The sequence below is a fragment of the Salmo salar genome, chromosome ssa14, assembly GCF_905237065.1.
Source record: "Salmo salar chromosome ssa14, Ssal_v3.1, whole genome shotgun sequence".
NCBI classification, from domain to species: domain Eukaryota; kingdom Metazoa; phylum Chordata; class Actinopteri; order Salmoniformes; family Salmonidae; genus Salmo; species Salmo salar.
This window is the reverse complement of record NC_059455.1, coordinates 51,157,659-51,185,646: the sequence shown is the minus strand read 5'-3', so window position 1 is coordinate 51,185,646 and position 27,988 is coordinate 51,157,659. Positions and strand designations below refer to the sequence as shown.

General features: G+C 42.1%; 1 protein-coding gene across 4 annotated transcripts in view; it reads right to left on the bottom strand.

Moving 5' to 3' along the window:
* Nucleotides 1–27,580, bottom strand: part of fubp1 (far upstream element (FUSE) binding protein 1) — a 35,238-nt gene extending 7,658 nt beyond the window's left edge. Inside the window, exons 1-17 of one of the 4 annotated variants that reach the window (XM_014141337.2) lie at nt 27,416–27,580; nt 21,041–21,134; nt 20,293–20,355; nt 19,644–19,679; nt 18,296–18,391; nt 18,103–18,174; nt 17,943–18,000; nt 17,362–17,629; nt 17,044–17,169; nt 9,465–9,567; nt 8,538–8,789; nt 2,991–3,151; nt 2,567–2,715; nt 1,871–1,947; nt 1,522–1,647; nt 846–920; nt 310–372 (exon numbers count right to left, since the gene is read on the bottom strand). In XM_014141337.2, coding sequence (XP_013996812.1) covers nt 310–372; nt 846–920; nt 1,522–1,647; nt 1,871–1,947; nt 2,567–2,715; nt 2,991–3,151; nt 8,538–8,789; nt 9,465–9,567; nt 17,044–17,169; nt 17,362–17,629; nt 17,943–18,000; nt 18,103–18,174; nt 18,296–18,391; nt 19,644–19,679; nt 20,293–20,355; nt 21,041–21,134; nt 27,416–27,505 — 1,909 coding nt within the window. In that variant the 5' untranslated portion in view covers nt 27,506–27,580. The remainder of the gene's footprint in view (nt 1–309; nt 373–845; nt 921–1,521; nt 1,648–1,870; nt 1,948–2,566; nt 2,716–2,990; nt 3,152–8,537; nt 8,790–9,464; nt 9,568–17,043; nt 17,170–17,361; nt 17,630–17,942; nt 18,001–18,102; nt 18,175–18,295; nt 18,392–19,643; nt 19,680–20,292; nt 20,356–21,040; nt 21,135–27,415) is intronic. The other 3 variants (XM_014141339.2, XM_014141338.2, XM_014141340.2) reach the window with 3 other exon arrangements.
* Nucleotides 27,581–27,988: the final 408 nt, after the last annotated feature.

The following is a 27,988-nucleotide window of genomic DNA, read 5'->3' as shown; positions in this document are numbered from 1 at the left end:
ATAAACATTGATTTGGAGATTGTCCAGCAGGTAATAGACTAGTCAAGTCAGTGATACCAAACTGGACCAAGGAAAGGTTTTAGAAACTTCATTGATACGACTGTGAGAAGGGGAACGAACCCACCACTGGTCCTTCGGGTGGCGGGACAGAAACCCTCTGCTTTGCTCTGGGGCAGCTGTGGCAACAGACCCTCTACTAGAGAGAGAGAGCTGAGAAGGGACACAGCTGCCCACAACATCTGTGCCTTACAAAACCCACTACAAGCACAAGTTTAAACTTTGGACAGTTTGAGTTGCGGAGGTCTTTACCTTGTTTCTTGTAGTACTCCTCCCAGGCCTTGGTGTAGTCCTGTGGTTGCTGACTTTGCTGCCCTGGAAATGATTAAACACGGTTTTAGTCTCAACAGAAAAACCTTCCACGCAAAGTCAACAAACTATGTTCCTTCACCATCTATTCACAGCGGTAGTTGTAGCACATGAGCAGGTAATTGTTAGACAAGACAACAGTATGGAGGTGCAGAGGAAATAAGCTAGTCTTTTTTTAAACAAGGGTGTTGTTTATTGCATGTCTGTGGCTGGATAAAAGAAGACCAATACAAAAACCAGTCTAAACAGCATGGGCTTGAAAACCAACCAACCGGTTTACCGCAAACACAAATGGTCACAGCAGCCAGTGAACCACACATCAAGACATCACAATCATAGCCCCCAAAAAAGCTTTTATTTTATTTATTGTTGTTGCCATTTCAGAGCCCCATAGCTGTTTCCACTGATCCTCAATTAGTTCTAACAACGGAAAAAAAGACTCAGAACTGAAGCTTGGCAAAACACATTTATGTTTATACCCATTTTCTTGTAATATTCCTCCCAGGCCTTGGAGTAATCGGCCTGCCCAGTATGACCAGGTCCCTTGGGGTCACCTGTTAAAAATGGTACAATATAGTATTGAGAAGCATTCTGAGACTGACCATAGTTCGTCCTCCACCCCGCTATGGGCGCTCTGCTCTGACACCAGAGATAAAAGCTACTCTGTTCCATTGAGGTTTCAAAAGAAGGCGCCATGTTTAAGCTCTTAACTACACGACACAGGCAAGACTGTTAGGCCGGGATTCAAGCTGTAGTACATTTGAGCGACAAAAAAGGTAATTGACACTTATGCAGACATCTAAAAACCTTTAACCATAAATGCATTCTCTGCAACAACAAAAATAAGTCTGGGGAAATTCTCTTTAGGAAAAAGGTGGCTTGTCTGTAGTTCAGTGGAGCAGGGTTAGAACGCACTTTGAATGAATCCCGGTCTGAGTCCAGGTGTCTACAGACCATGCAGAGGTTACCTGGGTTGTATTCATTAGTGCACACTAACGGTTTGGCAACAGAAAAATGTTTATTTTGGAGAAATTGAGGTATGTTCCTGCCTGTTTCATTCCAATTGTTTCTGTTTGGTTCTTAGTGAATACATCCCAGCAGGGAACCAGAGGTTGTGATAGAGAAGGGGTGGGTAGGGGGGAGAAGCTAGGTTACCTTGCCCGTTGGCCTGTGTGGTGCCAGGGGCACCGCCTGTGGGTGTCATGGGGGCCTGGGGTTGCTGCTGGTACTGGGAGTAATACGCTGCCCAGGCAGCTGCGTTGGCATCAGCTGCAGCTTTACCTACAATCAATACACACATTAGATATATCTCCCTGTTGAATATACCTACACAGAATAAACATGTCTTAGCTTAGGGCCTTGTAGAACGGAGCCAATAAACTCAGACTGTCTCAACAACAACAAAAAGGAAAAAAAGGGGGGTCTTGTAACAATGTTCAATCTATTTAACCAGGTGAATGTATCCATTTGTCGATAGATTATCACATTGGATGTGTTAACTTACCAGGATCCGGCTGTCCTTGCTGCCAGTGGGGGAAGCCGTTACCCCAACCCTGAGGCTGGTAGGGAGCGGGAGGACCACTGAGAGGAGACAACCATCAAAACGCTGGCTGGTAACAACAAACTATAATACATGTGATAAAATGAAAGCCTTCTGTATCAAATCTGAGGTTCTCCCATTTAATTGTATTTCATAAAAGCTAAATATATTTTTAAAAAGTGGCAATGTGATTTTTTGGGGGGGGACCTGACCAAATTCACATAGAAATCTGAGATATAGATCTGTGATTCTACTTGAAAGGAATTCAAAGAAGTGCTAGATTTGTTCTATTTCTATACTTCCCATTCTTAATTTTGGTTTTTGTGTCTTTTACTTTCGGATTTGTACACCAGCGTCAAACAGCTGAAAATACATTGTTTTTGGTTATGGAAAACATATTTCACTGTGGTTTAAGATGGTACAATGATTCTCTACACTAGACTTGCTTATTTTGACAAACTGAAATTATGCAAACTACTAGAGTTTCAGCAACGAGGAAATGTCACGAAATGTGATTTCTGCACAGTGCAACTTTAATGCACTTATTTCAGCCTACTTTGCTTGTAAATATCCATTAAGTCTTTTTTTTTTTTTTTTAACGTGGTTTACACGTTTTATGGCTATTTAAATATCAGTGAAAAGCTTCAGAAGTCTCCTTACTGTGGTCCTGGGGGTCCCTGGTTGTAGGGGCCGGGGTTGTAGGGACCCATCTGAGCAGGGTGCCCAGGAGGGCCGGGTGGGCCGTGGGGAGACGGCCCTCCGTGTGGCCCTGGAGGACCTTGGGGACCACCCATTGGACTGACTGGACCCTGGGGGGGGGACATGGAGTGGAGGGATGTCAAACAGCGTACCTGGCTACAGAATTAGAAGATATGATAAATGCAATGGCTGTAGAAAGTTGAAAATGTGTGAAGTAAGATAGAGAGCAGACTCACAGTGCTTACTGACCAGTTAGTAATTCAGATAAAAACATTGATTTCTACTTAAATTTAGAAAATGATCCACTAAACTTTTACACCACTGTACAGTGATTAAGAGAGTATAATTTCTACTACAGACAAATAAACAGTGAAAAACGACTCACCCCGATCTTCTCCTCGACCAGCTGCCGTGCGTAGTCGATCTGTTGGTGTGATCCTCGGACCGTGAACATTTTAATGTTGGGGTCGGAGTTGGGTGGAGGGTTTCTCTGGAGCTCAATACGAGCCCCAGACTGCTGGCTGATGCCCTTGATGGTCTCTCCTCCTGGAGCGGGACAAAGGAGGGAGGACTGTTCAGACTAAACAAAAAACTAGAAAAAAGGTCTATTTCCAAAAGAAAATGTGTGCGCTTGGATCTTTCCCCTTGATCCCTCATGAACATGACCCAGGGCTACTAAAAATGGAACCAGACGAGACTCCGGCTACCATATTTTAATACTTGGTTGCCAAAAAAAATGTTTATATGATAAAACCATGAGGTAATGAACCCACCAGTGGTTCTTTGGGTGGCGGGACAGAAAACCTTTGCCTTCCTCTGGGGGCAGCTGTGGCTACAGACCCTCTAATAGAGAGAGAGAGCTGCGAGGGGACACCGCGTCCCAGGATTAACAAATCAGACTAAACTATAAATTGTCACGATAGTCACACTTTCAGAGAGGAAAATATGGGCGTTAAAAACTACTGTGAAACATCAATTGAAGGTTCTCATAAGCAGAGGAGAGTTTGAGGCAGTGTTTTAGAAGTTCAGTGTCTCTGAGAATATGAAATATACTTATGGTCACCGAGGGAGCGCTGAAGTTTAAAGGGTCTACACCAGAAGTTAATGGTTATAGGAGGAAGGTATATTAGTGGGTGCAATTAAGCTTGGGAATGTGCTGAGTGCAGGGAAGCGATGACATGTGGCAGGCGTTGATAAGGGGAGAGAGCCATTGATTAGTGATGGAAGGGGTCCAGGTCAGGCATTGATAAGGGGAGAGAGCCATGGATTAGTGATGGAGGGGGTCCAGGTCAGGCGTTGATAAGGGGCCAGGTTAGATCACGTTAAGGGAGAAATAAAAGTTTAAGGCCTGTATCACTTAGTGTCCTGCCTAGCAGTAAAGAACGATGTTTGTTCAGATGGGTAGGAGGAGACTGAGCCAAGGAGGAAGGGATAAATATCAGTGCTTGTGTGCGAATGTTTGTCTAATGCAGCTGGATTGATCCTCCGGGAAGAATAAAAACTTGAATAAGCTTTTCGTGGTGTCAGTTGGTTTTGTTTTTACTCAGTAATTAGAACCTAACAACTTAGACAAGGTTTAATGACTTGGCATTGACCACTGATATGAGGCGTCTTCACTACGCCATTTAGCTGTGTGTGGGGGCTGTACCAGGGGTGCAAACTGGAGGGGGGAGAGAAATGAGTCAAGTCTGAAAATAGGCTTATTTTCTTGCAATGAGGTTGTCACAAAACCAACATTTTACCAACGATGTGATACCAGGCCAAGCATCACAATACAGAGTTGTAGTGGGCTGTGGCCAACAGCGCGGTCACCGACAGCAAATTTTAGAGCCCCTCTTGGCCGCCGATAATGTTTTAGGGGGAAGGCAGGCAACTATTTAGCAGCTGTGGCCCCATGATTGGTTTAAAACCGCATTCCAGGCGGTGTCTATTCCACAAATTACCACCGGCTAAATCTGATGTTAAAATGCCTATTTACTCTGTTCCATCTGACTGTGCAATCCACTCATCAGCCCAGCCAGGCAATTAATAAACTTCTTGTCCACTATAAAAAGCATCTACCAGCAGCATACCACCCTGCATCCCACTGCTGGTTTGCTTCTGAAGCTAAGCAGGGTTGGTCCTGGTTGGTCCCTGGATGGGAGACCAGATGCTGCTGGAAGTAGTGTTGGAGGGCCAGTAGGAGGCACTCTTTCCTCTGGTCTAAATATCCCCCGGCCCTGTGTAGGGTGCCGTCTTTCAGATGGGACATTAAACTGGTGTCCTGGCTCTCTGAGGTCATTAAAGAGCCCATGGTACTTATCATAAGAGTAGTGGTGTTAACCCCAGTGTCCTGGCTAAATTCCTAATCTGGCCCTCATGCCATCACGGCCACCTAATCATCCCCAGCTTACAATTGGCTCATTCATCCCCCCTCCTCTCCCCTGTAACTATTCCCCAGGTCGTTGCTGTAAATGAGAATGTGTTCTCAGTCAACTTACCTGGTAAAAAAAAAGCTAGACATTCCTTTTAGACTAACATGTAGTTTCCAACTGTGTATAAACCTTGTCTGTCTCTTCGATATTTGCAACATTGAATCCAGCTGCCCCCAGAGTGTTGGGTTCTAATTCTCAAGAGTAAAAAAACAAACAACTGAAACGAAACCGTAACCAAGTTCTCTCTCCCAGAGGGTCAATTCAGCTGCATTAGACAAAAAAAAAATTCACACAAGCACTAACATTTAACCCTTCCTCCTGGGCTGAGTCTCCTCCTACCCATCTGTACAAACATTTTATCTTTACTGCTAGGCAGGACACTAAGTGATACGGGCCATAAAACTTTTATTTCTCCCTTAAAGTGATCTAACCTGACCTGGACCCCCCCCCCCTCCATCACTAATCCATGGCTCTCTCCCCTTATCAATGCCTGCCACATGTCATCGTTTCCCTGCACTCAACACATTCCAAGCTTCCTATATACCTTCCTCCTACAGATAACCGTTAACCTGTCTGGGATAGGGGCAGTATTTTCACAGCCAGATAAAAAAAGTACCCGATTTAATCTGGTTACTACTCTTGCCCAGAAACGAGAATATGCATATTATTAGTAGATTTGGATAGAAAACACTAAAGTTTGTAAAACTGTTTGAGTGGTGTCTGTGTATAACAGAACTTATATGGCAGGCAAAAACCTGAGAAAATTACAAGCAGGAGATGGCCTGTCTGACAATTTGTAGTCCTTCTGTTGCATCTCTATCGAAATTACAGCATCTGTGCTGTTACGTGACACTTTAAGGCTTCCATTGGCTCGTTAAAGCCTTCAGAAACCGGATTAACTCGTCTCCTGTCTCCGGGCAGATAACAGGAGCAGAGTTTGTCAGTGGACTGCCTGGTGACAGAGAGACTGGAGATGCACGTTCGAGACGTCGCCATTTTTTTCTTTCCCTCTTTAAATGAATACAACGTTGTCCGGTTGGAATATTAGCGCAATTTTAAGAGAAAAATAGCATAAAATTGATTTTAAACAGCGTTTGACATGCTTCTAAGTACGGTAAAGTAACATTTAAAAAAAAAATGTCACGAAAAGCACTCGCGCGTCACCCTTCGGATAGTGACCTGAACGCACAAACAAAACAGAGATATTTGGATATAACTATGATTATTTGGAACCAAAACAACATTCGTTGTTGAAGTAGAAGTCCTGGGAGTGCATTCTTACGAAGGACAGCAAAGGTAATCCAATTTTTGTAATAGTAATTCTGAGTTTAGGTTGCCCCAAACTTGGTGGATGTCAAATTAGCTAGCCGTGATGGCTGAGCTATGTACTCAGAATATTGCAAAATGTGCTTTCGCCGAAAAGCTATTTTAAAATCTGACCTAGCGATTGCATAAAGGAGTTCTGTATCTATAATTAAAATAATTATGTATTTTGTCAACGTTTATGATGAGTAATTTAGTAAATTCACCGGAAGTTTGCTAGTTCTGAACATCACATGCTAATGTAAAAAGCTGTTTTTTGATATAAATATGAACTTGATTGAACAAAACATGCATGTATTGTATAACATAATGTCCTAGGAGTGTCATCTGATGAAGATCAAAGGTTAGTGCTGCATTTAGCTGTGGTTTGGGTTTTTGTGACATATATGCTTGCTTTGAAAATGGCTGTATGATTATTTTGGGCTGGGTACTCTCCTGACATAATCTAATATTTTGCTTTCGCTGTAAAGCCTTTTTGAAATCGGACAATGTGGTTGGATAAACGACAGTCTCATCTTTCAAATGGTGTAAAATAGCCATATGTTTGAGAAATTGAAGTTATAGCATTTCAGGTATTTGTATTTCGCGCCACGCGATTCCACTGGCTGTTGAATAGAGTGGGACGCTAACGTCCCACCTAGCCCATAGAGGTTAACTTGTGGTGTAAAAACCAGTCTCGATCACCCCTCAGATACAACAATAGTAACGACCGTCTCGTGAGTCGGGATGAGACAAGCAGCATTCCTCAGTCAGTCGAAATCATGAATCAGCATCATTTTTATGGATAGAAACATCAATAGAAAACAGGTCAAATGAAACAAAGTGCAGCTAGTTTGCAGTGTTTCCAGCTTCAGTTTGAAGTGAGTGTGTGTTAGCTGTGTTGTTGGCTAGCTCCTCTGAACAACAGTATCCTAATGAGGACATTTTCTATGCCAGGTAAAACAGCACATCATTAGCTCATTGTTATGGATGAATCCAAATAAAATGTCACTAGAAAACAGCTCAAAACAAACGCAGCTACTTTGTTATTCTGGCAGTACTTTTTCACATGACTAAGTAAGCCGTAGTTGGCTAGTTAGAGAGCAAGGGATAAGAAAGTTGCCAGCCAGTATGGCAATGGAACATTTAGAAAAGTGAATATGTTGGTAACTGGTTGTATAAAAAAATGATAATGCCCTCGAAGCCAGTGTTTTGGAAGATATATTGGCACGGTTTGCCAGCCTGAGACCAACACCTGCGCCAATACATTGCATTCGGAAAGTATTCAGACCTTGACTTTTTCCACGTTGTTACGTTAAAGCCTTATTCTAAAACTGATTAAATAAAAACAAAGTGTCCTCAATCTACACAACACCCCATAATGACAAAGCGAAAACAGGTTTAGAAATTTTTGCAAACGTAGATAACAAATCTTGCTTATTTACATAAGTATTCAGACCCTTTGCTATGAGACTATAAATTGAGCTCAGGTGCATCCTGTTTCCATTGATCATCCTTGAGATGTTTCTACAAATTGATTGGAGTCCACCTGTGGTAAACTCAATTGATTGGACATGATTTGGAAAAGCACACACCTGTATATATAAAGGTCCCACAGTTGACAGTGCATGTCAGAGCAAAAACCAAGCCATGAGGTCGAAGGAATTGTCCGTAGAGCTCAGAGACAGGATTTTGTCGAGGCACAGCTCTGAGGAAGGGTACATCATGCGGTGGGGATGTTTTTCAGCGGCAGGGAGCGGGAGACTAGTCAGGATTGAGGGAAAGATGAAGCAAAGTAGAGAGATCCTCCTCAAATACAGGTGTGCCAAGCTTGTAGCGTCATATCCAAGAAGACTCAAGGCTGTAATCGCTGCCAAAGGTGCTTCAAAGTACTGAGTAAAGGGTCTGAATATCTAGGTAAATTAGACACTTTTTATTTTTTAATACATTTGCAAAAAACGTTTTATTTCCCCCTCCTTTGTCATTATAGGATATTGTGTGTAGATTGATGAGGTGGGGAAAAAAACAATTCAATCCATTTTAGAATAAGGCTGTAATGTAACAGTGTGAATACTTTCCGAACGCACAGTATATTTTCCCAAACACTGGCTTCTCGGGCATTATCACTTCAGTTTGAGGGACTTCCAGTCAAAAAAAGTGCAGTATATAGGGAACAGAGTGCCATTTTGGACGTAACCCAGTCTAAGTTCACCTACCTTTGCCGATGATGAGTCCAGTCTTCATGGTAGGGACGGTGAAGGTGAACTCCTGCAATCCTCCAGGAGGACCCATGTTCCAGTTACCCCCCACGTTACCCCCCCTGCCTCTCCCCCTGCCCCCTCCGTTAGGACCGCCCGGCCCCCCCTGCTGAACACTCCTCAGAAGGTCAGAGATTATCTCTGCTGCATGCTGGGACTGTTCAGGAGGACCCACGATCTGGGCTATCCTCTCCGGGGTACTGCCGTCATCTGGAGAGGAAGAGGAGGAGAAGACGCGGGAATGAAGTAAGGAGGGAGGCGAAGAGGAGAGAAAACGGATTAGGGTTGATAGTGTTTCCCCTAAGCGCTGTTGTGTTGCTCCCCGCCTAAAGGAGTTTAGTTTACCAGTTTGAATTGTCCGATAAGGGTTGGCAGTTCAATCCTGGTAAGCTGCAGTGTCAGAATACTTTCCCTCTAGTCAACCACTTGATAACCATGAAGCGTATTAAGACTGGGTCTGTTTTTATAAAAGCAGCAGTGAAACAGGTGGCGTGGCCATGGGGGGGAGAGGTCAGGTCAAAGGTGGCGCGGCCATGGGGGGAGAGGTCAGGTCAAAGGTGGCGTGGCCATGGGGGGAGAGGTCAGGTCAAAGGTGGCGTGGCCATGGGGGAGAGATCAGGTCAAAGGTGGCGTGGCCATGGGGGAGAGGTCAGGTCAAAGGTGGCGTGGCCATGGGGGAGAGGTCAGGTCAAAGGTACTATAGCCATATCTGACAAGTTCCTCATCACTGGACAATCAGGTCCAAGTTGTCACTAACAGTCTTCATTCAGGTAACAGGCTAGTTGTGTCCCAAAATGGGCCCCATAGGGTTCTGTTCCAAAGTAATGCACTATATAGGGAATAGGGTGCCATTTGAGCCATGCTTTCTAATCAGTGACGTCTCACCTGGTTTGAACTGGATCCTGACTCCTGTGTCACTTTGGATCTTCTTGATCATCTCTCCGTTTCTCCCGATCACGATTCCTACCGCAAACCTGGGGACAGGAACCTGAGGGAGGGAGGACAAGCCAGGTTAGTAGTCAACTCAAACCTGGGGACAGGAACCTGAGGGAGGGAGGACAAGCCAGGTTAGTAGTCAACTCAAACCTGGGGACAGGAAGCCGAGGGAGGGAGGACACACATTAAACAAAGCATACCATTACATAGTCTCCTGTAGGCTTTGGCGGTATACTGTATATACCCTATACCAGGGTATTTGGAAAAAGCCACAGGACTTTTTTCCCCCCAATACCGTCGAAACAATTTCTTTGATGTTATTAGTTTATATTTGCAGTTACTTTTGAAGTAAATGCCTGCAGTGAACTTGTGGCAATAGGTTAGGAGATAACTTTCTTCATTTCACCTGTCACATTATATAGCTTACGGTAGTTCCTAGTCACGTGGTGTTTGTTTACAAACACACGATGAGAGACCGGAGCCTTGTGATGAACTCAGTTGTTTCAACATGTACCAGGTGATCTAAATACAGTATGGAAATCACAATTAAATAGTTTTCCAGAGATATATAGATAGATATAGATAGATATATAGAGGTAGAGATAGATATATAGAGGTAGAGAGAGCTATATATAGAGGTAGAGAGAGCTATATATAGAGATAGAGATATATATAGAGGTAGATATATAGAGATATATAGAGATAGATAGAGGTAGATATATAGAGGTAGATATATAGAGGTAGATATATAGATTTACATTTACATTTTAGTCATTTAGCAGACGCTCTTATCCAGAGCGACTTACAGTAGTGAATGCATACATTTCATACAATTTCATTATTTATTTATTTTTTTCTGTGCTGGCCCCCCGTGGGAATCGAACCCACAACCCTGGCATTGCAAACACCATGCTCTACCAACTGAGCTACAGGGAAGGCTATGAGAGATAGATAGATAGAGAGATATATATATAGAGAGAGATATATATATATATATAGAGAGAGAGAGATATATATATATATAGAGAGAGAGATATATATAGAGAGAGAGAGATATATATATAGAGAGAGAGAGATATATATATAGAGAGAGAGAGACATATAGAGAGAGAGAGACATATAGAGAGAGAGAGACATATAGAGAGAGAGAGACATATAGAGAGAGAGACATATATATAGAGAGAGATATATATAGAGAGAGATATATATAGAGAGATATATATAGAGAGATATAAATAGAGAGATATAAATAGAGAGATATAAATAGAGATAGATATAAATAGAGATAGATATAAATAGAGATAGATATAAATAGAGATAGATATAAATAGAGATATAGATATAAATAGAGATAGATATAAATAGAGATATAGATAGATATAAATAGAGATATAGATAGATATATATAGATAGATATGCGAAAGTATTCGGCCCCCTTGAACTTTGACCTTTTGCCACATTTCAGGCTTCAAACATAAAGATATAAAACTTATTTTTTGTGAAGAATCAACAACAAGTGGGACACAATAATGAAGTGGAACGAAATTTATTGGATATTTCAAACTTTTAACAAATAAAAAAAACTGAAAAATTGGCCGTGCAAAATTATTCAGCCCCTTTACTTTCAGTGCAGCAAACTCTCTCCAGAAGTTCAGTGAGGATCTCTGAATGATCCAATGTTGACCTAAATGACTAATGATGATAAATAGAATCCACCTGTGTGTAATCAAGTCTCCGTATAAATGCACCTGCTCTGTGATAGTCTCAGAGGTCCGTTTAAAGCGCAGAGAGCATCATGACGAACAAGGAACACACCAGGCAGGTCCGAGATACTGTTGTGGAGAAGTTTACAGCCGGATTTGGATACAAAAAGATTTCCCAAGCTTTAAACATCCCAAGGAGCACTGTGCAAGCGATAATATTGAAATGGAAGGAGTATCAGACCACTGCAAATCTACGAAGACCCGGCCGTCCCTCTAAACTTTCAGCTCATACAAGGAGAAGACTGATCAGAGATGCAGCCAAGAGGCCCATGATCACTCTGGATGAACTGCAGAGATCTACAGCTGAGGTGGGAGACTCTGTCCATAGGACAACAATCAGTCGTATACTGCACAAATCTGGCCTTTATGGAAGAGTGGCAAGAAGAAAGCCATTTCTTAAAGATATCCATAAAAAGTGTCGTTTAAAGTTTGCCACTAGCCACCTGGGAGACACACCAAACATGTGGAAGAAGGTGCTCTGGTCAGATGAAACCAAAATCGAACTTTTTGGCAACAATGCAAAACGTTATGTTTGGCGTAAAAGCAGCACAGCTCATCACCCTGAACACACCATCCCCACTGTCAAACATGGTGGCCGCATCATGTTTTGGGCCTGCTTTTCTTCAGCATGGGCAGGGAAGATGGTTAAAATTGATGGGACGATGGTTCGAGCCAAATACAGGACCATTCTGGAAGAAAACCTGATGGAGTCTGCAAAAGACCTGAGACTGGGACGGAGATTTGTCTTCCAACAAGACAATGATCCAAAACATAAAGCAAAATCTACAATGGAATGGTTCACAAATAAACATATCCAGGTGTTAGAATGGCCAAGTCAAAGTCCAGACCTGAATCCAATCGAGAATCTGTGGAAAGAACTGAAAACTGCTGTTCACAAACGCTCTCCATCCAACCTCACTGAGCTCGAGCTGTTTTGCAAGGAGGATGGGCAAAAATTTCAGTCTCTCGATGTGCAAAACTGATAGAGACATACCCCAAGCGACTTACAGCTGTAATCGCAGCAAAAGGTGGCGCTACAAAGTATTAACTTAAGGGGGCTGAATAATTTTGCACGCCCAATTTTTCAGTATTATATTTGTTAAAAAAGTTTGAAATATCCAATAAATTTCGTTCCACTTCATAATTGTGTCCCACTTGTTGTTGATTCTTCACAAAAAATAAGTTCTATATCTTTATGTTTGAAGCCTGAAATGTGGCAAACGGTCAAAGTTCAAGGGGGCCGAATACTTTCGCAAGGCACTGTATATATATACTGCTCAAAAAAATAAAGGGAACACTTAAACAACCAAATGCAACTCCAAGTCAATCACACTTCTGTGAAATCAAACTGTCCACTTAGGAAGCAACACTGATTGACAATACATTTCACATGCTGTTGTGCAAATGGAATAGACAACAGGTGGAAATTATAGGCAATTAGCAAGACACCCCCAATAAAGGAGTGGTTCTGCAGGTGGTAACCACAGACCACTTCTCAGTTCCTATGCTTCCTGGCTGATGTTTTGGTCACTTTTGAATGCTGGCGGTGCTTTCACTCTAGTGGTAGCATGAGACGGAGTCTACAACCCACACAAGTGGCTCAGGTAGTGCAACTCATCCAGAATGGCACATCAATGCGAGCTGTGGCAAGAAGGTTTGGTGTGTCTGTCAGCGTAGTGTCCAGAGCATGGAGGCGCTATCAGGAGACGTGGAGGAGGCCGTAGGAGGGCAACAACCCAGCAGCAGGACCGCTACCTCCGCCTTTGTGCAAGGAGGAGCAGGAGGAGCACTGCCAGAGCCCTGCAAAATGACCTCCAGCAGGCCACAAATGTGCATGTGTCTGCTCAAACGGTCAGAAACAGACTCCATGAGGGTGGTATGAGGGCCCGACGTCCACAGGTGGGGGTTGTGCTTACAGCCCAACACCGTGCAGGACGTTTGGCATTTGCCAGAGAACACCAAGATCGGCAAATTCGCCACTGGCGCCCTGTGCTCTTCACAGATGAAAGCAGGTTCACACTGAGCACGTGACAGACGTGACAGAGTCTGGAGACGCCGTAGAGAACGTTCTGCTGCCTGCAACATCCTCCAGCATGACCGGTTTGGCGGTGGGTCAGTCATGGTGTGGGGTGGCATTTCTTTGGGGGGCCGCACAGCCCTCCATGTGCTCGCCAGAGGTAGCCTGACTGCCATTAGGTACCGAGATGAGATCCTCAGACCCCTTGTGAGACCATATGCTGGTGCGGTTGGCCCTGGGTTCCTCCTAATGCAAGACAATGCTAGACCTCATGTGGCTGGAGTGTGTCAGCAGTTCCTGCAAGAGGAAGGCATTGATGCTATGGACTGGCCCGCCCGTTCCCCAGACCTGAATCCAATTGAGCACATCTGGGACATCATGTCTCGCTCCATCCACCAACGCCACGTTGCACCACAGACTGCCCAGGAGTTGGCGGATGCTTTAGTCCAGGTCTGGGAGGAGATCCCTCAGGAGACCATCCGCCACCTCATCAGGAGCATGCCCAGGCGTTGTAGGGAGGTCATACAGGCACGTGGAGGCCACACACACTACTGAGCCTCATTTTGACTTGTTTTAAGGACATTACATCAAAGTTGGATCAGCCTGTAGTGTGGTTTTCCACTTTAATTTTGAGTGTGACTCCAAATCCAGACCTCCATGGGTTGATAAATTGGATTTCCATTGATTATTTTTGTGTGATTTTGTTGTCAGCACATTCAACTATGTAAAGAAAAAAGTATTTAATAAGATTATTTCATTCATTCAGATCTAGGATGTGTTATTTTAGTGTTCCCTTTATTTTTTTGAGCAGTGTATATAAAACTATTAACCTGTTAGGGCTAGGGGGCAGCATTTGCACGTCTGGATAAAAAATTTTTACCCGATTTAATCTGGTTACTAATCCTACCCAGTAACTAGAATATGCATATACTTATTATATATGGATAGAAAACACTCTAAAGTTTCTAAAACTGTTTGAATGGTGTCTGTGAGTATAACAGAACTCATTTGGCAGGCAAAACCCTGAGACATTTTCTGACAGGAAGTGGATACCTGATGTGTTGTATTGACTTTAAACCTATCCCATTGAAAAACACAGGGGCTTAGGAATATTTTGGCACTTCCTATTGCTTCCACTAGATGTCACCAGCCTTTACAAAGTGTTTTGAGTCTTCTGGAGGGAGATCTGACCGAACAAGAGCCATGGAACGATGATGTCCCATTAGACACCTGGCGCGCGAGTTCATGTTGGGTACCCTCGTTCCAATACGTTATAAAAGAGTATGCATTCGTCCACCTTGAATATTATTCATGTTCTGGTTAAAAAAGGCCCTAATGATTTATGCTATACAACGTTTGACATGTTTGAACGAACGGAAATATATTTTTTCCCCTCGTTCATGACGAGAAGTCCGGCTGGCTTAGATCATGTGCTAACAAGACGGAGATTTTTGGACATAAATGATGAGCTTTTTTGAACAAAACTACATTCGTTATGGACCTGTGATACCTGGAAGTGACATCTGATGAAGAGAATCAAAGGTAATGGATTATTTACATAGTATTTTCGATTTTAGATCTCCCCAACATGACGTCTAGTCTGTATCGCAACGCCGTATTTTTCTGGGCGCAGTGCTCAGATTATTGCAAAGTGTGATTTCCCAGTAAGGTTATTTTTAAATCTGGCAAGTTGATTGCGTTCAAGAGATGTAAATCTATAATTCTTTAAATGACAATATAATATTTTACCAATGTTTTCTAATTTAAATTATTTCATTTGTGGTACTGACTTGACTGCCGGTTATTGGAGGGAAACGATTTCCTCAACATCAATGCCATAGTAAAACGCTGTTTTTGGATATAAATATGAACTTGATAGAACTAAAAATGCATGCATTGTCTAACATAATGTCCTAGGAGTGTCATCTGATGGAGATTGTAAAAGGTTACTGCATCATTTTAGCTGGTTTTATGGTTTTGGTGACCCTGTCTTTGACTTGACAAAACATTACACACAACTCTTGTAAATGTACTGTCCTAACATACTCTAAATTTATGCTTTCGCCGTAAAACCTTTTTGAAATCGTAAAACGTGGTTAGATTAAGGAGATGTTTATCTTTCAAATGGTGTAAAATAGTTGTATTTTTGAAAAATTTGAATTTTGACATTTATTTGGATTCAAATTTGCCGCTCTTGAAATGCACCTGCTGTTGATGGAGTGCACCACGGGTGGCACGCTAGCGTCCCACCTAGCCCATAGAGGTTAAGTTAACTGTCTAAAATATTCTAAATGCTCTTAAAAGTTGTACATTTGATTTTCTAATTTAGTAGCTAGTTAGCCATCTAGCTAAGTGGTTAGCTTCTTCCAACAGAGAAGGCCCTCAGAGAACGCCCACCTGGATCAAGAGCCTTGCAGCAAACTGCGGCGTTTTTTAGTTAAACTGCACAAAATGTTCGCAATGTATTTAGTTAGCGTTCTCTATGAGGATCACTTAGTACTTGTTAGCTGCGTCATAGCCAGCCGTGACCGGGAGATCCAAGAGGCGTCACAAAATTGGCACCAGTGTGGACAAGGCCAGCTGGGATGTCCTTGTCCCATCGCGCTCTAGTGACTCCTTGTGGCGGCCGGGCGCAGTGCACGCTGACTTCAGATGTAAAGCTGTACGGTTTTTCTTCCGACACACTGGTGTGGTCCCGTGTGGCTCAGTTGGTAGAGCATGGTGTTTGCAACGCCAGGGTTGTGGGTTCGATTCCCACGGGGGACCAGTACGGAGAAGAAAAAGTATGAAATGCATTCACTACTGTAAAAGTCGCTCTGGATAAGAGCGTCTGCTAAATGACTAAAATTTAATTTAAAAATGCTTGGCACGGTCGTGTTTCAGAGGATGCATGGCTCTTGACCGTCGCCTCTTACAATTTCGTACGGGAGTTGCAGTGATGGGACAAGACTAACTACCAATTGGATATCAAGAAATTGGGGGGAGAGAAAGGTAGCACAACAAGCAAAAATGTGAGCTTTGTGAGGTGATAAAGTTTTATGAAATTCACTACTAATGTTTGGCAGATAGTAGTTAGATATATCTAAGATGTGCCAAACTAAATTCTCTCCAGCTGGGTTTTGCTAACTTGTTAATGTTAGCTTGCAGATCAAGCTTCTTGGTAACAGCAGCAGAGTCAATCCTGGATTAAGATCCCTACAGCAACCTGTGTTTTGAGATTGTCACATAACTAAACTGGGTTGTCTGTCCTAGAATTACACAGTATTTGTTAGCATTCACCTAGCATCCGCTAGGAGAATTACACAGTATTCGTTAGCATTCCGGTAAGTGACATTTTATTTTTTACATTAGGGAGAAGAGAAAAAAAAAAAAATGCCCCTTGTGCGCACTGCTGGTAATAACATATATCCCAGGATGGCACAGGTACGATATCTGTATACCGTCGAACTCGTCTCTTCCCAACCCAGATGGGAAGTTCAATCTGTACCAACTAACATCCTTACTGAACGGTAGACTCAGCCAGATGACATTGAACACAAGTAAACACAATAACTAGTCAAATTCCACAACAACTAGTAAGTGTTAAAGCACAGGGCCGTTTAAGTCCTGTAGATACTACAAAGCAGCGTGACGCGCACCCTTGAGAGAACCGAATCTGACATCGTCAACTCGCCAAGTCTACCATTAACAAACTCTGGATTCCATGTGATTGCATGACAGTGTAATATGAGTATTACTGTAGACTTACATCCAGGCCCTCACCTCCTCCTCCTCCTCCCCCGCCTCCTCCTCCCCCCATCCTGGAGCCGTACTCTCCTCTCTGCTCCCTGAAGCCCTGTTCTCTGATCAGCTCCATCACCATGTCTTTGGCTTGCTGAAGGAGCAGACAGTCAACCAGGTAAAAACACAGGAGGAGGAGAAAGAGTCAGGGAAATTACCAAAGAAATATTATCATGGGCAAATAAGCATGCAACTTTGCAGCTATGAGTATTTCGCAATTTCTTTCAGAGTGACTAATTTCACTTCAACATTTCAGTTGTACTTCAGGGAGTGAGAATCCATTCACCTGGACTTTAAAAGGTTCCCCAGAGATGCGTAGAGGTTTGTCTGCTCCAGTGTTTTGAGGTCCTTCCTGGATCATCACCATCTTGACTCCGGCTCGCTCCTGCAGCTGTTTGATAGTCTCTCCTCCCTTCCCGATGACCAGGCCAGCCTTGGAGGCAGGGACCAGCATCTCCTGAACAGACATACCAGGGCCGCCGGCATCATTGTGGTGAAAGGCTGGAGTAGGACGACCCTTATCAACAATCTCCGTCAGCAGCCTCTTGGCAGCTCTGGTTTTTGGGGGGGGGGGGGGACATGAACATGGTTACCATTAGCTAAGGACATGGACAGTTGGCCTATGAAAAAGCCCCTAATCACTAGACACATATGTAGCCTCTTGGTAGCTCTGGAAACACACACCAGGGACAAAGACAGTCTGCTATGGTCTCTGACAAGGGCCACAACTATGACAAGGGATCTAATCTACTAACTAATGTAATGTTGTACTGGCTTCTTGTGTCACCAGAGAATGTGGGTAAGAAAACAGGGGGGATGAAGCTAAGAGAGGGCAGAGAGAAGGGACGACAGGAGCTGTATACTTACTGTATTGAGTCTGGGGATCCTGTCAGTGTGACTGACCTATCAGGCATTCCTCCACTGTCTGCAATACAGAGAGATGAAGAGTTTCAGAGTAGAGATAGCACGCAGAGCTCTCCATCAAATAGTATGAGGAAATCACTGTTATAACTTCAGGAAATCTTACCGGGGGCAATCTGGATTTTGCATCCAGACTCTTGCTGCATGCGGGATATCTGTTCTCCTCCTCTTCCAATAACTGGGGTACAAAAGATTTAGCAATCAACCCCCCCAAATTCCATCTGCACGTTGTGTGTGTACTTCCTGAACCCAACTATTGTTATTTCAGGGACGGTGTGTGTGTGTTTGTGCACACTTACTGAATCCAACCATCCCGTCAGGAACCTTGAACTCCTCTGATGACGATCGCGGTCCACCACCTCCCATTCCTCCCATACCCATCGCTGCTGAGAACGCTGCAATGAGGAAACCAAAAGATATTCAGATACAGGAGGACTACTAACTTACTTAAGAAACGCTGCCATAGACCCTGGTCAAAAGAAGTGCACTGAGCACCATAGACCCTGGTCAAAAGTAGTGCACTGCAAAAGGAACAGGGTCCCTTTTGGGACTCAACCATAAACCCATATGGACCGGTGGCTATTTTTAGACAGAAGGGCCCATCCTATACATTTCCTTTAACCTCTATGGGCTAGGTGGGACGCTTGCGTCCCACCTACGTAACAGCCACTTGCAGCCTGTGGCGCGATTTTCAAAACCTTAAAAATCCTATTACTTCAATTTCTCAAACATATGACTATTTTACAGCTATTTAAAGACAAGACTCTCGTTAATCTAACCACACTGTCCGATTTCAAAAAGGCTTTACAACGAAAGCAAAACATTAGATTATGTCAGCAGAGTACCAAGCCAGAAATAATCAGACACCCATTTTTCAAGCCAGCATATAATGTCAACAAAACCCAGAAGACAGCTAAATGCAGCACTCACCTTTGATGATCTTCATCAGATGACAACTTGCCGGGTGTCTAAATAGCGAGCCCGTGATGCCTGGGCTATGTACTTAGAATATTGCAAAATGTGCTTTCACCAAAAAGCTATTTTAAAAATCGGACATATCGAGTGCATAGAGGTCTGTATCTATAATTCTTAAAATAATTGTTATGCTTTTTGTGAACGTTTATCGTGAGTAATTTAGTAAAATGTTAGCGAATTCCCCGGAAGTTTGCGGGGGGTATGCTAGTTCTGAACGTCACATGCTAATGTAAAAAGCTGGTTTTTGATATAAATATGAACTTGATTGAACAAAACATGCATGTATTGTATAACATAATGTCCTAGGTGTGTCATCTGATGAAGATCATCAAAGGTTAGTGCTGCATTTAGCTGTGGTTTTGTTTTTTGTGACATTATATGCTAGCTTGAAAAATGGGTGTCTGATTATTTCTGGCTGGGTACTCTGCTGACATAATCTAATGTTTTGCTTTCGCTGTAAAGCCTTTTTGAAATCGGACAGTGTGGTTAGATAAAGGAGAGTCTTGTCTTTAAAATGCTGTGAAATAGTCATATGTTTGAAAAATGGAAGTTTTGTATTTTTGAGGAATTTGTAATTCGCGCCATGCCTATCATTGGATATTGGAGCAGGTGTTCCGCTAGCGGAACGTCTAGATGTAAGAGGTTAACAGCCAGCGACCAACAGGTACTCACGGTCATTTGGTGCCACCTTCTTGGTCTCTGGTTGGTCTGTAAGGAGAAGAGGAGACGGGGTTACTGGACTGCCGAGGCTCCCCAGAACCAGGGCTAGAACCGGCCTACTTCGAGTGAGAAAAAAATGGCCATTTCACATTACATCTAATGCCTGTGCAGCATGGCACACACAGACATAGTATTTTCTAGAAACACAAGGCAGCCCAACTAATATATATATATATATATATATATATATATATATATATAAAAAAAAGTTACAAGGTTAGTGGTTTATTATAACACAATCCCCCCTGCTAAATGCAACACTATCAAAACATGGAACTGAACGGACTGAGCATATCTGACTATACATGATACAGAACAAGTGATTTCTATTACTAAACCCCAAGTGAAGCATTTTATGCCAAGTCTATAAACAGCATCGAAGAATAAAAAGCACCAAAGTGAGGATATAATTTCTAAAACATGCCATAAAACCACACACTAAACTAGGCTACATAAATATAATATCTCATACTATTGATCACCCATACCATTTTCACACTATACATAATGCCTATTCTAGATCATAAAACAACAAGTGTGTGGTTTAAAACTGGTTGGCCTAAGTGCCTAATGGGTATTTATCAAAAAAGGGGGACCGTGCCTGAGAAAGGAGAGTTCATCCCTTCCCGATGGGTTCTACTGTTTAGACTGGTCCAACAGTCATCTACAGAGTGAATAGACAGAACGGAACAGTGATACACAACACAGGCAACACCTGGGTTTCTCCATACAATGAAGGCCTATGCCATTTACCAGATGCTTTTTTTTAAATTTATTTATCCAAAGCTATTTATTTTATTTATCCAGATTAGTGAGAGTCTCTCTTTTTCAAGAGACCTGGTCTACTTAAGAGTCGAGCATTTTGTTTTCCGGAAATGGGCGACCCCCCCCCCACACACCGTTTCAGCTGTGATACAAGAGGCAAAACTAATAAGAATCCCGTTTAAGATCTGCGTTATACACATTGGATAAACAACGCTTTGTTTTGACACTGGACAATAGTGTTGTATTCAGTTCCCTAGCTACACCATAGCTAGGTGATAAGACTGAATTCTCAATGCATGTCTATTTGGGAAAGCATAAATGTCAAGACAATTAACATATTGCTAGCAAATTAAAAAACAGAACATACACACACACACACACACGTCTATTTCTGCTCTCTTGCCAACTCCATATGGATTTCTCTCATCTGGAATTGCATGCTTGTCTGGACAATGAAGCAGGTAAAAAAATAAATAGCTGAGACCAGGCTTGGGGATCAGAAAGGCAAGTCCAATCTATAACAGTACAGGCAAACGATATAGCAATGAAGATACGGAGGTATGAAATGGGTCTACCGTACTCACCGGCATCTTCTAGGGGCCGCTTCTGGCCTCCGTAGCCAAACTCATTACCCGAGGGCGCCGAGGGTACGCCGTCACCACCAATCTTAGCGGCGATCTGAAATACATAAAACACTCAATCTAAGCTAGGCTCCACGACAACAGTACAAATTCCGTAGCTAGCTATTTTCAATGGAGTTATGTTAGCTAGCATGTAGCTAGGTTAACTTCACAAGGATTGGGGGCAGCATTTGGAATTTTGGATGAAAAGCGAGCCCATATTAAACTGCCTGCTACTCAGGTGTTTTGTGGCTAGGCGGCTGTCCTAACATAGTCGCATGGTGTGCTTTCGCCGTAAAGCCTTTTTGAAATCTGACACAGCGGCTGGATTAACAAGACGTTTATCTTTACTCCTATGTATAACACTTGTATCTTTCATCAATGTTTATGATGAGTATTTCTGTAATTTGATTTGGCTCTCTGCAATTTCACCAGATGTTAGAGACAATGCATTACTGAACTTAACGTGCCAATTTAAACTGAGGATTTTGGACATAAAGAGGGACTTTATTGAACAAAATGAGCATTTATTGTGTAACATGGAGTCCTGGGAGTGCCACCAGATGAAGATCAAAGGTTAGTGATTCATTTAATCACTATTTCTGACTTTTGTGAGTCCTCTCCTTGGCTGGAAAATGTCTTTATGGTTTCTTGTGGCTAGGCGCTGTCCTAACATAATCGCATGGTGTGCTTTTGCCGTAAAGCCTTTTTGAAATCGGACACTGTGGATGGATTAACAAGAAGCTCATCTTTAAAATGGTGTATAATACTTGTATGTTTGAGTAATTTTAATGATGGGATTTCTGTTTGAATTTGGCGCACTGTAATTTCACTGGCTGTTGTCGAGGTGGGACGCTAGCGTCCCAATGATACCAGAGATGTTAATGGTACAGACATCCCGAGAATCTCACTGCCGATAGGAACTTATTTACATAGTCATTTTACTGTGAGAATCGAACACACAACCCTGGCGGTACAAGCGCCATGCTCTACCAACTGAGCCACACCACAGGATGCCGTTTCTTCATTTGTTAGAACAAAAGACATCCCTGCTGTGTACCGACAAGGGCTGTCGGAGAAAAGAAACGATTGGTTGAAAGATAATCCCATATTTTTCCCTATGTGTTTTAATGAAATCAACTATACTCACTGAGCTTGTCTGATGCTTTAACTTCTTATGGATGGGTGGCAGTATTGAGTAGCTTGGATGAAGAAGGTGCCCAGAGTAAACTGCCTGCTTCTCAGGCCCAGAAGCTAAGATAAGCATATTATTATTAGTTTCTAAAACTGTTTGAATGATGTCTGAGTATAACAGAACTCATATGGCAGGCAAAGACCTGAGAAAAAAATCCAACCAGGAAGTCAGAAATCTGAGGTCTGTAGTTTTTCAAGTCTTGACCTATCCACAGTGTCTGCGGGGTCATATTGCACTTCCTAAGGCTTCCACTAGATGTCAACAGTCTTTAGAACCTTGTTTGAGGCTTCTACTGTGAAGTGGAGGGGAATAAGAGCTGATTGTATCAGGTGTCTGCCAGATGGGCATGAGCTTCAGCCATGCTCGCGCCCGTGAGAGGTAGCTGAGTTCCATTGCATTTCTAAAGACAAGATTTCACCCGGAGAATTCCTTTATTGCAGATTTATGATAAAAACATCCTAAAGATTGATTCTATACATCGTTTGACATGTTTCTTCGAACTGTAATGGAATTTTATGAGTTTCTGGCCTGCGCATTGTGAATTTGGATTTGTGAACTGAAGGCGCGAACAAAAAGGAGGTGGACTTTATCGAACAAAACAAACATTTATTGTGGAACTGGGATTCCTGGGAGTGCATTCTGATGAAGATCAAAGGTAAGTGAATATTTATAATGCTATTTCTGACTTCTGTTGACTCCAACATGGCGGATATATGTATGGCTTGTTTTTGTGTCTGAGCGCCGTACTCAGATTATTGCATGGTGTGCTTTTTCGGTAAAGCTTTTTTGAAATCTGACACAGCGGTTGCATTAAGGAGAAGTTTATCTAAAGTTCCATGCATAACACTTGAATTTTCATCAACATTTATGATGAGTATTTCTGTAAATTGATGTGGCTCTCTGCAAAATCACCGGATGTTTTGGAGGCAAAACATTACTGAACATAACGCGCCAATGTACACAGATTTTTGGATATAAATGTGAACTTTATCGAACAAAACATACACGTATTGTGTAACATGAAGTCCTATGAGTGTTACCTGATGAAGATCAAAGGTTAGTGATTCATTTTATCTCTTTCTGCTTTTTGTGACCCCTCTCTTTGGCTGGAAAAATGGCTGTGTTTTTCTGTGACTAGGCGCTGACCTAAATCGTTTGGTGTGCTTTCGCTGTAACACGTTTTTGAAAATCGGACACTGGGGTTGGATTAACGAGAAGTTTCTTTAACCTCTTACATCTAGACGTTCCGCTAGCCGAACACCTGCTCCAATATCCAATGATGGGCGTGGCGCGAAATACAAACTCCTCTAAAATCCGAAAATTTCCATTTTTCAAACATATGACCATTTTACAGCATTTTAAAGACAAGACTCTCGTTAATCTAACCACACTGTCCGATTTCAAAAAGGCTTTACAGTGAAAGCAAAACATTAGATTATGTCAGCAGAGTACCCAGCCAGAAATAATCAGACACCCATTTTTCAAGCTAGCATATAATGTCACAAAAAACAAAACCACAGCTAAATGCAGCACTAACCTTTGATGATCTTCATCAGATGACAACCCAAGGACATTATGTTATATAATGCATGCATGTTTTGTTCAATCAAGTTCATATTTATATCAAAAACCAGCTTTTTTACATTAGCATGTGACGTTCAGAACTAGCATACCCCCACGCAAACATCCGGTGAATTTACTAAATTACTCACGATAAAAGTTCACAAAAAACATACATTATTTTAAGAATTAGATACAGAACTCCTCTATGCACTCGATATGTCCGATTTTAAAATAGCTTTTCGGCGAAAGCACATTTTGCAATATTCTCAGTAGATAGCCCAGCCATCACGGCTAGCCATTTAGACACCGACCAAGTTTAGCCCTGACCAAACTCCGATTTACTATTACAAAAGTTTGATTACCTTTGTTGTCTTCGTCAGAATGCACTCCCAGGACTGCTACTTCAATAACAAATGTTGGTTTGGTCCAAAATAATCCATTGTTATATCCAAATAGCGGCGTTTTGTTCGTGCATTCACGACACTAACCCAAGTGTAAATGAGGGTAACGAGCATGGCGCAATTCGTGACAAAAGATTTCTAAATATTCCATTACCGTACTTCGAAGCATGTCAACCGCTGTTTAAAATCAATTTTTATGCAATTTTTCTCGTAAAAAAGCGATAATATTCCGACCGGGAATCTGCGTTTAGGTAAACTGAGGAAAGAAAACAAAGCATTCGGTCGACGCGGGCACGCGCCTGAGTCTCACAGTACTGTAACCAGCCACTACCCAAACGCGCTACTTTTTTTCAACCAGAGCCTGCAAAGCCACGATTCAGCTTTTTGCCGCCTTCTGAGAGCCTATGGGAGCCGTAGGAAGTGTCACGTTATAGCAGAGATCCTCAGTCTTCAATAAACAGAGGCAAGAAGAACGACACCTTGTCAGACAGGCCACTTCCTGCATGAAATCTTCTCAGGTTTTGGCCTGCCAAATGAGTTCTGTTATACTCACAGACACCATTCAAACAGTTTTAGAAACTTTGGAGTGTTTTCTATCCAAAGCTAATAATTATATGCATATTCTAGTTTCTGGGCAGGAGTAATAATCAGATTAAATCGGGTACGTTTTTTATCCGGCTGTGAAAATACTGCCCCCTAGCCATAACAGGTTAAAATGGTGTAAAATACTTGTATGGTTGAGGAATTTTAATTTTGAGATATGTTTGAATTTGGCGCCCTGCACTTTCAGTGGCTGTTGTCATATCGATCCCGTTAACGAGATTTCAGCCATAAGAAGTTAACACAACTAGGCTACCTGCCACCCCATATCCCCCACACAGGGCAGTAAAATAAACATTTTCATTGGTAGCACTGGTTGTCCAAAAAGTTAGAAGCATCGTGAAATTTAGGAGCACCAGAAAAAGATTTGATAAAAATATAAATCGTTTGAGATTTGGCCTGTATTGGGCTTATATGTATTCTTGCTACTTTTGAAGCAAATGTCCTCTAGAAACTAATATGTAACACTAAATACATTATAAGCTACAAATTTTGATACCACTTTCAGAATAATGGGTTTTTACATTGTAAAAATCACAAGCTTCCTTTTGAGATGCATAACATTGAAAATAGTACACTGTCAGGTGTATGACGACAACATTCAAGAGATCGGTCACTCATTCGGTGCTCTCTTTCACTTTTTTCCTGTGCCCCTAAACATTTGCATAATACTGGTAAAGTTACCCGGTTTTTAGCTAGCTTGCCAATAAAAATGACTGAATAAAGTGTAAACAAATAGTTAACGTGGAGTTTATGAATGTAAAATGTGATCCGCTATAGGAAGAAACATGTTGCACTGGGTCATAGCTTTTGACCAGGTTACATGTTTTCGCTCATGTAACGGTGCGACAATGACGCTAACGAATCTGCACTCACCTGTTCCTCTAAGGAACGCCTTATGATTACTACAATTATGCGCAGGGGGTAAAAAAATGCCATGCTCCCAAAATAAAACTACTAGCCGCACAACAAAATGTTTGGTCGTACATCAGCCTTGTCCCTGTCTGATTCACAGTTGACATCTCTTGGCCACTTGAAACCAGTTGTGTTTGGTTCGGGTAGTGAGTCACTGTACCAAAATGGCAGAACAGATTTGCATGGCCGAAATCTTAAAATGACCCTAGCAATCAGGCATTTCAAACTTTCAAAATCAGGAAACTCTTCTCCCCACCCCCCTTATTCACTGTTCCTATTGTAAACAGGTGAGATAGGTAAACACATGGAGGACACATTCAAGGTAATGTGCACAAACATTGACTTATCACATAGGCTGCTACTGTTTATTATTCGTCACTTTATTCCTAGTTATATGTACATTTCTAACTCCTATAGCTGGTTGTCACATGTAGACTACTGGAATTGATTAGCTAACAAACAAGCAACAAAGTGGTGTTGCCACTGCCCTGGGCGTCCACTCAACCTACTGCCAGTCAAGTCAATGAAGACATAAGGAAAACTATATTTAGTTAACTTTGTACTTCACAAGTCGAAGCTAGGCAGTGTAAATTGTATTAATCTGGTTACGCATACAAAAAACGATCCAAAACAAAACCAAAATGTAAAATCTACGGAGCAAACGAATTCGACTAAGTCCCATTGACTAAGCATAGATTTCGATTAGCATGCGTGAGTTAAATAAAGGTAAAAAATAAAATGTTTTAAATAGTTATGTCAGTTAATAAGAACAAATTCTTATTTTCAATGACTGCCTAGGAACAGTGGTTTAACTGCCTTGTTCAGGGGCAGAACGACAGATTTTTACCTTGTCAGCTCGAGGATTTGAACTCGCAACCTTTCGGTTATGCTCTAACCACTAGGCTACGCTGCCGCCCAAAGCATGACAAATTGAACACAGTATGTATTCCGGTATCATGGTAAAAAAAAAAAATTGTAGGTTATGGCCAACATTTCACTCCGACGATGGAGTTGAATTTCTCTCGTTTCAGCTCAAAAACGATCGCCATATTTCCTAAAATATTTTGTTAAAGAGTAACGTAACGTTAGACTGATCACAGGACCAATATCTGCGCTTTGGTTATGATCACCAGAAATTGCCCACTATGTGGCACCGCCGATCAACATAAACACAATAAAGTTGTTCATTTCAAATGTAAAAACAAAAGTTGCCGCAACCATTGTTATGCAATATTTCCTTTTAAAATAAACTACCAGTGTATCATAGCCTCACCTAACGACACATAATCAATCTAACAGTATCTCTACACGATGGGGACTTCGAAAAGGCCACACGTATGGTTAACGTAACTAACGTTAGCTATGTGACGCTATCTTGGTTTTGGTTTTAGCTATTTATTGAAACCACAATCAAATTAATCAAAGTTGTACTTCATCAATTCACCGAAAACGGATAAATTGAACCATATCTCTAAATGAGCTAGCAATACCTGGCTAATTAGCTGACTAGCTAGCTAGGTTTTACATTCCTTTGTTGAACAGCCAACACGAAACCTCCTTCATTGAAGGCCGCAAATTAGAAACATCCCGAGCTTAAGGTTTAGGCTACATTTAAGTTCCTTGTCGACTATCAATTTCGACGCTATGTTATATTATTTGTCTTACCTGTCTAGCTCGCTGAAGTGCGTCTTTAAAAGCGTCGTTCATTCCGGCGCCATTTCCCGACGGCGGAGCAACGTTCGAGTAGTCGGCCATATCTGTTATAACACTTCTCTTCTCAAACCCGGAGAGAGAAGATGGCCGTTCTCGTTGAAAAAGATTATCGCGCTGTGACACAGCAGAAAAAGGGCCACACAAATCTCGCGAGTACAGGCAAAACAGGCAATTGGCTGTGTGATACGTCGATCAAGGACCAAGGCGGGATTTGGGTTGTACTATCCAATGGTTACACTTTTACAAAAAATGATGGGAAAATCCTTTCAAATCTTTGTTTTTACGCCTGCTACGTTAGGTTACAAATCTGGTTACAATGTACACATGTTTTAGTAACTTTCATATTTAGTATGATAACCAAATAAGTATATTTGGAAAATGTAATACTGTAGGAAGTCCTGTATTTTGTGATATACATTATAATATGGACTGAAGACCAAATCAAATCAAATCAAATGTATTTATATAGCCCTTATTACATCAGCTGATATCTCAAAGTGCTGTACAGAAACCCAGCCTAAAACC